The sequence below is a fragment of the Callorhinchus milii genome, unplaced genomic scaffold, assembly GCF_018977255.1.
Source record: "Callorhinchus milii isolate IMCB2004 unplaced genomic scaffold, IMCB_Cmil_1.0 Scaffold29, whole genome shotgun sequence".
Lineage (NCBI taxonomy): Eukaryota > Metazoa > Chordata > Chondrichthyes > Chimaeriformes > Callorhinchidae > Callorhinchus > Callorhinchus milii.
This window is the reverse complement of record NW_024704770.1, coordinates 1,809,821-1,824,248: the sequence shown is the minus strand read 5'-3', so window position 1 is coordinate 1,824,248 and position 14,428 is coordinate 1,809,821. Positions and strand designations below refer to the sequence as shown.

At 48.7% G+C, this 14,428-nt stretch overlaps 1 protein-coding gene across 1 annotated transcript in view; it reads left to right on the top strand.

Moving 5' to 3' along the window:
- Positions 1-2,644, top strand: part of si:ch211-194b1.1 (WIZ zinc finger) — a 70,473-nt gene extending 67,829 nt beyond the window's left edge. Inside the window, exons 13-14 of the mRNA XM_042344623.1 lie at positions 588-792; positions 2,194-2,644. Coding sequence (XP_042200557.1) covers positions 588-792; positions 2,194-2,347 — 359 coding nt within the window. The 3' untranslated portion in view covers positions 2,348-2,644. The remainder of the gene's footprint in view (positions 1-587; positions 793-2,193) is intronic.
- Positions 2,645-14,428: the final 11,784 nt, after the last annotated feature.

Below are 14,428 nucleotides of genomic sequence, written 5' to 3'. Positions count from 1 at the left end.
AGGTGCTTAGCTGATTGGCGAATCTGGGAGTAATAATCCCTTTTTAAATAAAAAGTAATAATTTGGTCGCTCAGTCTATGACGGTCTGTGGGGCACTGCTGTGCGCAATTGGCATAGTCTGTGACGCGCTTTGAGACGTCGAGAAGACACGATAGGGCAATATATCAAATGCAAGGATTATTATTATTACATTAAGGGAGTGGTTTCGCAAATTTTAATAGTACATAATTACGCAAACATCCCCTGGTTTTTCTCTCCTACACACCTTTGCGTAAAAACAAAACACACCACACAGGAAAACAGCAAGAACCGAAGAGTTTGCCTTCGAAAGTACATTTCCAAATTTTGTCGCCCAAACGCAAAGGTGGTTTCTCGAGAGGGTTTGACTGCACTGTGGAGGGTTTTCCCTAAACATATTCCACGGAAGCGTGTGTTTAAAGTTAGACGTGTGACAGAGAGAGGGAGACAGAGGCGAGAGAGAGAGAGAGAGAGACAGATAGACAGAGAAATCGTGGCTGATTGTTTGCATGATGACCAATGAACTGAACTGAGCCAACGGACTAACGGCTTCTCTCCCGGGTGTTCAGCTGCCGACCGCAAGCCGCAAAAGTCAGCCCTGTGCGGGGAGAATGTGCCGCCCAGGTTCGAGGAGGGCAAGGAGTCCAAAACCTTCAGGCCCAAACTGGAGGAGGCTCGCCCGCCCAGGGTCAGACCCATGATCTTCCCGGTGCCAAAACCAGAGCCCCTCTCGCTGGTCAAGTTCATAGGAAACATCTACACTCTGAAATGCAGGTAAGCGCTCTCCCATCCCCCCCCCCCCTCACCCCCTCCCCGAGTGACCCAACGTCAACTCGCGTTTGCACAGCGCCCTTCGTGAGCAGTAGCGTCCCGGAGAAAACAGTGGCAGAGTCTGACAACGAGCCGAGGGGGAGAGGGAGGGAGGGAGGGAGGAGGTGACTGTGAGCACGATCAAAAAGGAAGGTCTCTTAGGCGGGACTTGAAGGTGGGGAGGGAGGGAGAGAGTGTCAGGGCTTGGGAGCACAGTGTGGTGGCCGAAGGCACGGCCACTGATGGTGGAGCGGGGGCACGAGGGATAATTAGGAGGACGGAGGCAGCGGGTGGTGGTGTGGAGGATAGATAAGCAGATCGGAGAGGGAGGGAGGTTGCCAGGGAATGAAGTGATTTGAAAACGAGTCAGTTGTTAGTCGATCGGCAGATTGCTTTCTGCCGGTAATAAAAAATACCTTGCCAGTCTCCCCAGCTCCACCGTCCACAAAATCCCACTGACCCCAAATTCCACTGCCCGCATAGTCACACACACTAAACCCCGTACCCCCATCACCCCAGTCCTCGCCAGCCTCCACTGGCTCCCCATCACACACACTAAACCCCGTACCCCCATCACCCCAGCCCTCGCCATCCTCCACTGGCTCCCTATCACACACACTAAACCCCGTACCCCCATCACCCCAGCCCTCGCCAACCTCCACTGGCTCCCTATCACACACACTAAACCCCGTACCCCCATCACCCCAGCCCTCGCCATCCTCCACTGGCTCCCTATCACACACACTAAACCCCGTACCCCCATCACCCCAGCCCTCGCCAGCCTCCAATGGCTCCCTATCGTCGAACAGATTGATTTCAAAATCCAACCCACTACCCGCTGCCTCTGCTCGATTGGCTCTGGCCTCCTGCTTGTCCTCAGTGCCCCCGTTCCACCATCGGTAGCCGCGCTTTCAGCCACTGGGCCCTGAAACTCTGGAATATTCTTTCTCTATCCCTCCGCTCTCTCCAGTTCGCGCCCGAAGACCGTCCTCTTTGACTGTGCCTACGGTCACCTTCCCCCGGCTCAGCATTGTGCTCTGCCACTGTGAAGTGTTCTGGGACGCTATCATGCGTTAGGGGAGCTGAGTAAATGTAAGTTGTTCAAAAAATCTACGCTAATAATAATAACTTGGTCACTCAATCCACAAGTGTCTGTGGGACGCTGCTGTATTTTGCCAACAAAACGCACAGAGTAGAATACAGTATATTTTTTGAAACGTCTCAAAGTCGGGATGAGGTACATTATCAGATGTAAGGATTATTATTTTATGTGCAATCGACTGCCCGGATGGTGGAAGGCGAACTGGATGGACCTCGGTGTCTTATGTGTGGCCTGGCAAATTCTTAACGTTCCCCTCTGTGCAGGTTCTGCGACGTTGAATTCCATGGCCCCCTCTCCATCCAGGAGGACTGGGTGAGACATCTGCAACGACACATCCTAGACACAAGCTTCCCGAAGGCAGAGGCACCTCGCAAAGAGATCTCCGTACCAGCCGAGCCAGAGAAATCAGCCGGCTGAAACGCCTGGCTGCTACCCTTCCCCCTTCTCTGTAGGCCTGGGTAACGTGGGCAGAGTGAGCACGCCCGCGCGCGTGCGTGTGTGTGTGTGTGTGTGTTCTCTCTCTCTCTCTCTGACGCCAACTTGATTCTGTGTTTCTTCTAGTTTAGTATCGTTCGGGGAAAGATTCTTTGCCTTGAAACAAGTTAAATTGATGTGTAGTAATGAGAGTATCTTATCTGCCTTATGTGGATTTTTTAGAGTTACCTTCATACAGTAGAAATGTTAAAGGAAAAAAAAACTGTAGCCCCCCCCCCCTCCCTCCATTTTGATTTTATATATAATATATATATATACTAGCTACGTATCGCAGTGTACTTCATTGGGGATCGTGCCCTACATTGTGCGTGTACGTGTGTGTTGGGGTGGTGGTGGTGGGGAAAGGTTGCGGGGACCATCTCTCTAAGGAATCCTGTAGCTCAGCGGTTAGAGCACTCGCCCCCAAGCGAGAGACCTGGGTTTGATTCCTGGGCAGTGCGAAATGTTGGGCAAGTTTCCTGACTCCACACTCCTGTGTTTACTTAGCAGTAAGTAGGAAACCCGGTTGTTAGTCGATTTGGGGGGAATCGCTTTTCCAGGCGTAATAATCCCTTCAAAAGAAAAAATAATAACTTGGTCACTTCAATCCACGACTGTTTGTCGGGACGCCGCTGTGCGCGATTCATCGACTGCCACATTTCACCCGCAAAATATAGTCACTACACGTTAGTGTATCCTGTGAGGCGCTTTGGGACGTCTCAAAGACGTGATAAGGCGGTATATCAAACGGAAGGAATATTATTATTGTCCTGTACACAGGGAACGGTGACTAGATTTAAGGGCAATTAAGCTACCCCTTCCTCACGGAGTCAGTGGGGTCCATCAACTCATACCTCGAGGGTGGGAGGTGGGTTGGGGGGTGGGGGGGAGAGAGAGAAGGATGAAAAACAAGACGAGTCACGGTGAAAGCTGAATGGTACCTCTCTTTCCTTTTACCCAATAATGGAAGAGAGCTGAGTTTGTGAAGGGTTCGTCCGTCCTCTCTCTCTCTCTCTCTCTCTCCCTCTCCCGCCCTCTCCGTTTCTCTTCTTCCCCCCCCCCCCTTTCCCCCCAAGCTCTCTCCTCTCCAGTAAATTATTTGTAAGGATTCATATGGAACAAACGAAGAGGAAAAAATCCCTTTTAAAATGACTGAGAAAGCCACTCCGTATTCACTGGCCGCTGCTCGGGTCAAACACTGAGTAAACTGAACCGCATTAAGGAGGCTTGAACCTGGTTTGGATTGACCTGTGTGAATCACACCACCAACAACAACTTGCATTTATATAGCACCCCCTCACACAGGGTAGCGTCCCAGATGGCTTGAAACGTGAGGAGGTGGGGGGTCACGAACCCACCGGTCTCCGCCGCCGCCACCCTCTGGAACTCCCGTCCCACAGTCCATCCGCCTCCCCCCCCCCCCCCCCCCGCACCTTCGCCTCCTTCAAGACCTTCCTATTCGACCAACCTTTGGTCACCCTCCTACTTCCCACGTCTCCTGATCCCAACCCCTAGCTCGGGAGTGGATCGCCTCGGGACTTCCTCCTGACGTGAATGGCGCTGTGTAAATGTCAGGTGGTGGTGTTGTTGGACGGAGGGGAAGGGGTTACGTGAGGTTTGCGAGGCTACCGGTTGGGGTGGGGGGGTGTTGAGGGGGAACACCTACAAGCCAAAACCTAACGGGGAGGGTGGTCCTAGCTGGACAAGCAGCGGGAAAGCTCAGCCAGACAGCGCTCTCAATGGCAAGCTGTGCAGTTTTATCTGGTTAGACTCCAGCAGTTACCCCAGTGCACACTCTGGGGTCCCGTCCCCCCCCCCCAAGCCTTGGCTCTTGCCTAATACTTTCTGCAATTAGGTAAATAGGAGATGTCCCTCCCTCCAGAGAGAAAGAGAGCGCGCATTTCCATTCCAACGATCTACCTCTGGGATTTCCATGTGTAGGTGGGATTCTTAGCTTGGTTTGGGGACTCTTAGGCAGTGATGGGTTTCGGCAAGTGTCGGACAGACACCCGGCTGGGCAAAAAGTAAATTGGGTGTTGGCAGAGGACAGAGCATCTGTAACCTACACAGGCTGTGTCTTATATGCCATGGGGTTGGTCTCTCTAACCTGCTTTCACGTCACACACACGCACACACGCACACACACACACACACACACAGGTAAATTCAAAGCTGTGAATTTTGATCCCAAAATAATCTAAATTGACAGTTTATTAAATCTGTGGGACCCGGTTCTCTCTTCTTTTATATACACAGTCACGATACTTTACAGTGTATCCCGCGAAGCGCTTTGCGACGTCTGGAAGACGCGATGAGGCGCTCTACCAAATGCCAGGATTATTATTATTATTATAACATATAAACCAAATCGAGCTGCTAAATGTGAATCACATCCTCGGCCCCTGTGCGCGCCGATGTTAAACCCTCAGAATATCTATAAAGAGGTGTGTGGGGTGGTGGGGAGGGGGGGGGTGGAATGAGTGAGTGACAACAACCTCTCTCCCTCTCGCAATGCAACCACAATAGTTGTACTTAGGTCAGTATTTCATTCCTAGCCATTGGAATAGTTTGTACAGTTAATATTTGGAGAAGGGATTTTTATTTTTTGTATGATGTGGGTCACAAAGGCTGTTTGTTCCTTTTGTAGCTCCCCTTCCCCTCTCTCTTGCCCCTCCTTCCCCCCCTCTCTCCCTCCTTCCCCCCCTGTCTCCCTCCCTTACCCCTCTCCCTTCCCCCCCACCACCCGTCTCCCTCCCGCCTTCTTTCCCCACCATAAAACCAATGGGACTGCTTCGGACTCTTTAAGGAGTAAGTTGTACAACCGGCGAATTCTGTGCGTTTTAATTAGGTTCGTTGTAGTTTGTTTTTCGAGTTACTTTTAAAGGAAATGCATCTCCTCTTTGAGAACGGGGTTGTCCTGTCGAACGTGGAGAGAAGAGAAAAGTCTTGCTCGAGCAGTCAGGTTTTTAGTCTCTCTCACCTCCCCCCTGGGTTCCCTCTGCCAACTCCACAAAATACAGTCACTACACTTTACAGTATATCCTGTGAAGCCCTTTGAGACGGCTTGAATTGACGCTGTATCAAATGCAACTATTATTATAAAAGCAGTTGGCTTTCCCGTGACCCCTGAGCTAACCCTTGCTCGCCCGTGTTCGATGGCCTTCCCCGTCCGCTGTGAAGTGGCCGGAAATTCCACAACTTTTTAATTAGGAGAGAGAAAAAAAAAACGCGTGGGCAAGCGTCCTTCCGAATTTCAGGCAGCGACTCCCACCACAAAGCAGGCGCGGTTAGCCAGCCGTGCGGAGAAGGGGGTGGGCGTCTGCTAAAGATCCTGACGTTGGAATATTCCCCCTCCCCACCCCCAGTCCCCACCCCGAGTGACAGACACCTGCCACGCACTAGGCATTTCTTTCATTGATGAACGGCCGCTGAACTGAAAACCCAGTTTTTTTTTTGGTAATTTGAAACAAAACATTCCCAAAACGGGACGTTAGTTCCTGTAGTTTCCATTGCGTTGTGTTTTTCTATATATATATATATATACACAGATATAGAAAAAAAAATGTCTGTGCATCTAATGCGGTCCGAACACTTTACGACCAAAAAAAAAAACACAAAGCTGCATCTGGTTACCTGTTTTGACTTTTTTTTTAACCTGTTTCATTGACTATGCGGAGTCACTGTAGCTCAGCGGTTGGAGCGCTCGCCTCGCTGGCGAGAGGACCCGTGCTCGAGTTAAGCTAAGGGCAAAACCGTTGGCAAATTTCCTCACTCCGCGCACGCGCCTCTGTTTACACAGCCGTCAGTAAGAACCTGGTTGTTAGTCAATTGGCCGATCGCTGTAACCTTCAGAATAAATAAGTAAATAATTTTTTTTTAAATGATGATAATATGGTCACTCAGCCGCCAACCGTCTGTGGGACACCGTCTGTGCGCAATTGGCCGCCCACAAAAAGTACAGTCAATTCACTTTACGGTGATATTCTGTGACGCGCTCCTCGAGATATCTCATTGACTCTCAAATGCAAGGATTATTATTAGTATTATTCCTTGATACTGTATGGTTATGCACAAGAGTGCTGGGATTCTAGTATTACCACCAGAACCAAAGGTTGCGAAGACTGCTCGTTGGCTACTCCAGAATTTTTAAATGCTTTTTTTTTTTTTAAAAAGTTTTATACAAAGATTTAGACCTGTATCGGTCAGTAAATCATCCAGAATTTTTTCTTAGATTGTGTTCCGTCGATTTTTTTTTCTTATATGTTCTAAAAGTCCGATTTAAACCTTCTCGGTGACAGGCAGTACTGTGTGTATGTTTCTCTCTCTCTCTCTCTATCACACTCTCACGCTCAGCCTCAACGATGTCCGGATGCTGTGCGGTTGGCAAGGTTGAAAGCAGTCTGACCCGGGATCAAATCCTGGTGGGGTTCCTTTTTTCAAGTGTTTTTTTTTTAATTATAAAAAAAAAGCCCATTTTTTAAAAATCTTTACTGCAAGATAATAATCCCTTCGAAAAAAATAATAACAACAATAATAATCCACGACTCTTTGCGGGGACGCTGCTGTGCGCGATTGTTCTGCCGCATTTCGCCCGCAAAGTATGGTCAATTCACTTTACAGTGTATTCTGTGAAGCGCTTTGAGACGTCTCGAAGACGTGTTGAGGCCCAATATCAAATGCAAGGATTATTATTATCATTATTCTTCACCTCCGAGCCGTACTGCAAACCAGTGTTACTGCGGGAGGATTCATGTTGGAGCTGATTAGGAACCTGGTCACGGGATACGGTGCTATTACCAAGTGCAAGGAATATTATTATTATTCAGACATTGCTATGAAGCTGGTATTCTTTATGTTTCCTCTCAGTTAATCTCTCTCACTCCCCCCCCCCACCCCACCCCGTCCAGACCATAGGACCTTCAGGTTTGGGGATCTGATGGGATTTTAATGGGAGATGCATGACTGACTCGGCAGCCTTTCATCAGGAGAAGTAATCACTCACGGGGCGGAAAGGTTGGAACTCTGGTCAGATTTGTTATTGTGATAAAAGTGTGTGTTTGTGCGTGCGTGGGTTGGTGTTTGTGTGCGCCCGCGCGTGTGTGTATGTGTGTGTGGGTGGGTGGGTGTCTGTGTACGTGTGGATGTCTGTGGGTGTCTTCTGTGTGTGTGTGTGGGGGGGTGGGGGGTCGGTGTTTGTGTGTGGACCTCACAACAAGGCACACATTCATGTCTCCGAGCAGTTAGCCATTAACTCGGAAGCAGCGAGTATTTTGTTAAGAGTCATTCTGAGGCATTCCTTTACTGTGCGTGTGTTTCGGTGAGTGCGCGCGCGCGCTGGCGTCTATTTTTTCGGCGTGCGCGCGGGTGTGTTTCGAGGGGTTCAAATGCCGCTGTTCAACAATAATAATAATAATAATCCTTGTATTTGATAGAGAGCCTAATCCTGTCGTTGAGACGTCTCAAAGCACTTCATGGGCGTGTGGAGTAAGGAAACTTTAAAGATTGTGCCCCACCCGGCCTGGAATCAGACCCGGGGCCCCTCGACTGTTTGTGGGACACTGCCGTGTGCAATTAGTTGCCGAGTTTCGCCCGCAAACATCTTAAAGCAGGTTGATGATGTAGTGGTGGGTGGCGGGGGGAAACCTGGTTAAAATTATGGATTTGGGACAAGAGTAGTTAATGGCAAAGAATAGCATCAAAAATTTGGTAACTATTCCTCTTTCTCTCTCTCTCTCTCTCTATATCACTCTCGACCAACAAATTCATCTTTTAACTCAATTTTGTCGAATGATTTCTCTTGTTTTTAATATTTAATACCAGTGTCTGGTTGTCGGGGTGAGGAGGCAGTGGGTGGGGTGGGGTGTGTGTGTTGATGTCTAAAACGGACCTCAACGCTGATAGCGATCACGTAGAACTGCGTCATCGACACCTGCTGACTGATGTGCTACTTCAGGGCTTCTTCGACTCATAGAATTATACAGCGCAGAAGGAGGCCATTCGGCCCATCGTGTCCGTGCTTTGAAAGAGCCATCCGAATCAATCCCACTCTCCCGCCCCGGAGCCCTGCAAATGTGTCCTTCCCAAATATCTTATCCTCTTCTCTCCTGAAAGCTGTTATAAAATCCGCTTCCATCACCTTTTCATTCAGGCAGTGCATTCCAGATCCGAACAACTCGCCGTGTGAAAAAAATTCTCCTCTCCCCTCTGGTTCTTTCGAAAACTCTTTAATTCTGTGTCCTCTGGTTACCGACTCCACCGCCAGTGGAAACAACTTTTTCCTGTTTACTCTTATCATATCCCCTCATAATTTTGAACACCTCTACTAAATCTCTCCTTAACTTTCTCTGCTCCAAGGAGAATAATCCCGGCTTCTCTCGTCTCTCCTGATAACTGAAGTCCCCCATTCCTGGGTACCATTCTGGTCAATCTCCTTTGCACCCTCTCCCAGGCCTTGACATCCTTCCTAAAGTGTGGGGCCCGGAACTGAACATACTCTCTCATTATTCATTATAATCTTACTTTTGTATTCTATGCCTCTATTTATAAAGCCAAGGATTCCATGAGCTTTTGTTTTTAAAACAGCTTTAACTCCCTGTTCGGCCACCATCAAAGATTTACTTATATGAACCCCCAGGTCTCTCTGTTCCTTCACCCCCTTTTAAGATTGTACCATCAGATCATATCGCCTCTCCTCATTCTTCCTCTCAAAATGCATCACTTCGCATTTCTCTGCATTAAACTTCATCTGCCACTTGTCGGCCCATGTTACCAGTCTGTCTATGTCCCCTTGTGGTCTGATACTGTCCTCCTCACTACTTACTGCTTTTCCAGCTTAGTATCATTCTGCACTCTCGGAAATATTTGTGTCACTTTATTCAAATGCCTTTTGAAAATCCATATAAACTATGTGAACTGCACCGCCTTCATCCACCTTCTCCGTTACTTCATCAAAAAAAACTCATCAGGTTTGTTAGACACGATTTGCCTTTAACAAATCCACGTTGGACATCCTTTATTAACCCATATTTTTCTAAGTGAAAATTTATTTTGTCCCGGATTATAGTCTCTTGGAAGTTTCCCCAGTACTGACGTTGGGCCGACTGCCCTGTAGTTCCCGGGTTTATCCTTCTGCCCCCTTGTGTACAGGGGAGTCACGTTTGCAACCCTCCAGTCCTCTGGAACCTCGTTTCTCCTCTCTGATGCTACATCCTTCCCCTTCAAATTTAGTCCCCACAGCACTAGTTAACCTCCCTGCGAGGACGTCGGACCCAGCCCTGCTCAGGTAACCCATCCACCTCGTACAGGTCCCCACCTGCCCCAGAAATGGTCCTAATGTTCCAGGAATCTGAAGCCCTCCTTTCTGCCATTTCTCCAGCCCTGCAGTAACGTGTTTTATTCCGCTGCTCCTATACTCGCTCGGCTGTGCCACTGGGAATAATCCAGAGATCACCACCTTTGAGGTCCTGTTCTTTAGCCTTCTCCCTAGTTTCATAAACTCTTGTGTGTAGGATCTCAGCCCTTTTTTTACCTTATGTCATGGATCACAACTTCTGGACGTTCCCCTTCCCCCTGTAGAATGTTTTGCACCCGTTCCACGACGTCTTCAACCCCGACACCAGAGAGCCAACACACCCCAAGCAAGAGTCAAAGTCTTTTGTTGCAGAAACACCTGTCTGCTCCTTTCACTGTTGTGTCCCCCTGTACATTGGTTTGCTTTTGATTCCTCTCCCCAGAGGCGTCATCGCCCTCAGACGCAACCACTTTCAACTGGTCAGCAAATAATTAACTGACCCCTAACACCTGGCCTATGACTAACTGCCAATTTCACTTGTTTACCTGTTTACTCTTGCTCAAGGAAAGAATTCCCACTATTTTGCTGAAAGAAAGAGTTCTCTCTCGCTCGAGAATTCACACTCTCACCAAATTCCTCAGCAGAAGTCTCGCTCCGTTCCACCTCACTCCGTTAGGCCCTCTGCTCTTGTCTAAAAGGGATGATAGGACCTTTTCGAAGGTGAACGGAGAGTTCGAGATGTGCGATGTTTTCGTACCCTGGGTCTGTGGTATTTTTGTCGACAAAATATACAGTCGATTCACTTTACAGTATATCCCGTGAAGCGCTTTGAGGCGTCTCGAAGGCTCGATAAGGCGCCGTATCAAATGCGAGGATCATTACGACAATAATCTGACGTGGCACTGGGAGTGACCTGAGAAGTGATGGGCTCCTGATTTGCGTGTGTGTTTGTTGTGCGTGTGTGTGCGCGTGTGCCCTGTTCGGGTGCGTGTTAAAGGGCGGTGGAAGCCGATTCGATAGCAGCTTTTAAGGGAGAATTGGATAATTATTTGGGGAGAACAAGTTTGCAGAGCTATGGGAAGAGAGCGGGGGAAGTGGGGTCGAATGGGAAAAGCTCTTTTCAAAACAGCCGGCACAGACACGATGGGCCGAACGGCCTCCTTCTGTGCTGTATATGTTCTATGATTCTGTGATAAAGATCCCATGACACTATTCAAAAAGAAGGGAGTTTTTTTTCTCTCTCTCTCTCTCTCTCGCTCTCTCCCGGGCAAACAATCCTCCAGATAAAATGGATCACTCACTTCACGGCAATTTGCTGGAACTTTGCCGTGTGCAAATCGGCTGCCGCGTTCGCCGAGGAAACGCACAGTCACACTACTTGACAGTAAACCCCGCGAAGTGCTTTGGGACATCCTTCTGACGCGAAAGGCGCTGTATTCAAATGTAAGCATTACTGTTATTTACCCATTATCTGACTCAAATGTGCGTTAAATTGACCCAAATCGGTTTTATAACAGTTTCACGAGGGCGCTGCATAAATGCAAGTCGTCGTTATTACGTTTCTGTGGTAGGATCCTGATATCCGCATTAACTGGGAACCAGCCATGTGACAGACAGAGAAACAGTGCCGATAAGTGGTCATTCATAAACCCACATTACACACTTAACGCTACAACGCCAACCAAAAACATCATACGCCTCCCTCTCGCTCTCGCTCCATCTGACTCTGAATATGTCTCCTATCTTACCTGCACCCCTATCGCACTCTCTCTCTCTCTCTCTGAATCTTAATGACTTCTCTCACCTCTCCCCCCACCCCCCCATCTCTAACCTGTGATAGATTTCTGAATGAACGCTAACTATACAAAATAAATCACGTTGCGGTATTTTCTGTGAGATGTCCCTAAGACGTGAAAAGGCTCTGTATCAAATGCAAGGATTATTATTATTTATGTCTTAATTTCTGTCCAGAGAGGAGGTCTCGGGAACACCCTCTCGACTTGTTTTTTTTCCCGCCCCAAATCATGCCGCCTTCATCCCTTTCCTTTTAAGGTTCCTTTCCCGTTTGAGAATTGCCGTGAATTAGAGGCCCTGCACTTGGTGCCGAGACGCGGGTTGGATTTTCGCGGCTTCGGTTTTTATACATAATCGCTCAGAATCTTATAGTCACCGTGTCAGGAGGGGGGAAGTTTCTGCGCCAAAACAGCAACAAAAACAGCGGGCGCTGAAATCCAAAGCAACAGGTGTCGTCCCAACTAAAATAGACGCCCACAAAATTCACAAGTCAATCCACTTCACGTTGTGTCACGTGAAGCGCTTTGAGACGTCTCTCTCTCTCTCTCTCTCTCCGAGACGTGATAAGACGCCGTGCGAAAACGCAAGGGTTATTATCGTAACGACCGACCGTCGAGAGGACGATGGACAGCAAAACGTTTGAGCCGCCAGAGATGGTGTTTAATCCGCCTTTCCCCCCATCCCGATTGTTTTTCTTGAGAAGCGGACAATACCCTGAAAACACGGCCAACCTCTGAGAGCCCCGACGGGCAGTGCAACCCGATCCCCTGCCGCCTTGATGGGTGGGTCACGGTATCTTTCCTTCGCATCTGCAGGTCCCGTCCTGGCTCCGCTCCCCCCACGAGCCCACGCTCCGGTCCTTCCTTCTGCTCTCTGTTCTCGTGCGGTTCCTGTTACTCCTGAGAGAGAGAGAGAGAGATTGTGATCACCTAAGAACCTAAAAAAAAGTTTCAAAGAAGAAGATCAAGGTCCGAGCGCCCTGGGACGCTACCCCGGTTGAAGGGCGCGATATAAATGCAAGTTGTTGTTGTTCGCCTGCCACCATCCCCACAGTCCCGAGGGAGCCTGTCCCACACGTGAATCGCTTTTGAGACGTCTCTAAAAGTCTCGGCGAGGGATATTTTTCCGCTTCCCTCTCGCGCGCCCTCTCCCTTTACACCCACAGAGCCGCTGGCAGTCATCGCTCGTTAGGATTCCGGTCAGCGATTGGGAACCGAGAGAGGGCTTTCCACGATCATCGGGTGTGGACTGCTGTGCGCATCGGAGGGCGATGTAGATGGGGTGTGTGTCTGTGCCCGTGTGCGTGTGTCTGTGTCTGCGTGTGTCTGTGCGCATGCCTTAGAGAGACTGATCCCTTATATCCAGTATCATTACTGGTCTCATTACGCCCACAAAACACACAGGTCAATTCACTTTATAGTTAGGACGTCTCGAAGACGTGTTCAGTCGAATATTAAACGCGAGGATTATTATTATTATTTGTTAAAGACTCCCATTAACTTACAACTTGCGAGAAGAATCAGTAACGCGGTATTTGATAGCTTTTTTTTGGGGGGGGGGGGCGAAGGTATCCTCCGATGGGGTGTCTGAACTCGTGTCTCTACTCAGTGGGAGGAAGAAGTGGGGGGGGGGGGGGGTTGTGTTGTTCCTTTTTTTCTCCGTGGGGTGGGGAGGGAGGGGGGAGGAAGGGTACATAATTATTATGTCTCATAAAGAATGCTAAATTTAGAGGGTGGGGAGGGTGCGGGGGGTGGGGAGGGGGGGGGGTGGGGGGGAAATGAACTGTGAAGTGTAACCTGCATGTAAATAGATTGTTTTCTTACGAGGATTGGTCTGTAGTAGCATTTCTGTAGGTGTGTACGACGGCAGGAAAGGGCCGCCCCTGAAACGCCATTCTTTCTTTATAACACACACACAAAAAAAAAAGATCCTGTTGAAGAGATTATCGGGTCCTGCTTTTGTATAGACTTTTTTTGTAGATCGAAAGTCACTTTTACACTCGTAATCCATGGTTTTAAGCGCATATCTCCACTGACCTCAGTCGCAACGGACGTATGTGAGGTAGATATTATCGGATGGACGGAGGCAGGGAATTATAGAATCACAGAATCTTACAGCACAGAAGGAGGCCATTCGGCCCACCGTGCCTGTGCCGGCTCTTTGGAAGAGCTGCCGACTAGTCCCAGCTCCCCGCTCTTACCCCCATAGTCCTTAAATCTAAATTTTTTTTAAATTAATATAAGCATCGATGGCAGAATGGAAAAGGATAAGAAAACGTGTCGCTTTCCCTCACGTGAATGACTTCAAGAACCCCTGAAGTTTGTGCATTAACTTGTGATGGTTGTAATTGTCACTATTTTTTTTTGGTTTGTTTTCTCCGATGTTTCTTTTGGTGCTTTTGCTCTCTGGAATCCAATCCCGACCATTATTAGTGAACTCAACTGAATATTGTTCCACTCGTTTACACTTGGTGAAGAGATATGATGGAAGGGTCCGGGCTGGTTTGGGGGTTGGGTGGGGGGGGGTTTGTCTGTGCAAGTAATGGCCATTTCAGATCAGAGGCAATGTTCAAAGAGGTCTGGAGATAGTGTGAGAGGACAAATGGGCATTATCTATCTCCGCCCTTTGTGTTATTAAGTTCAACACATCAAAGTGCAGTTAAACATTGGCTATTTGTTGGTCTCTTTCTGCCCCACAATAAGACCGCACCGTGAATGAAATTGATTGAAAGCCTGGCCTGAAACCACCACCATATCATACCAAGTACGACTGACATTTACGCACATCTCCAGCCCTCGAAAGGCCATTCAGGACACTTGGCTGCTCTTCCTTCCATCTGCAGCTCCCCTCCCAAGGGCAGGATTGGATCAGACCTTGGGATAGTCTCGTAACATGAAGGCAACTCTACCTCCTTCACATCTCCTCCTCCCACTGTGTGA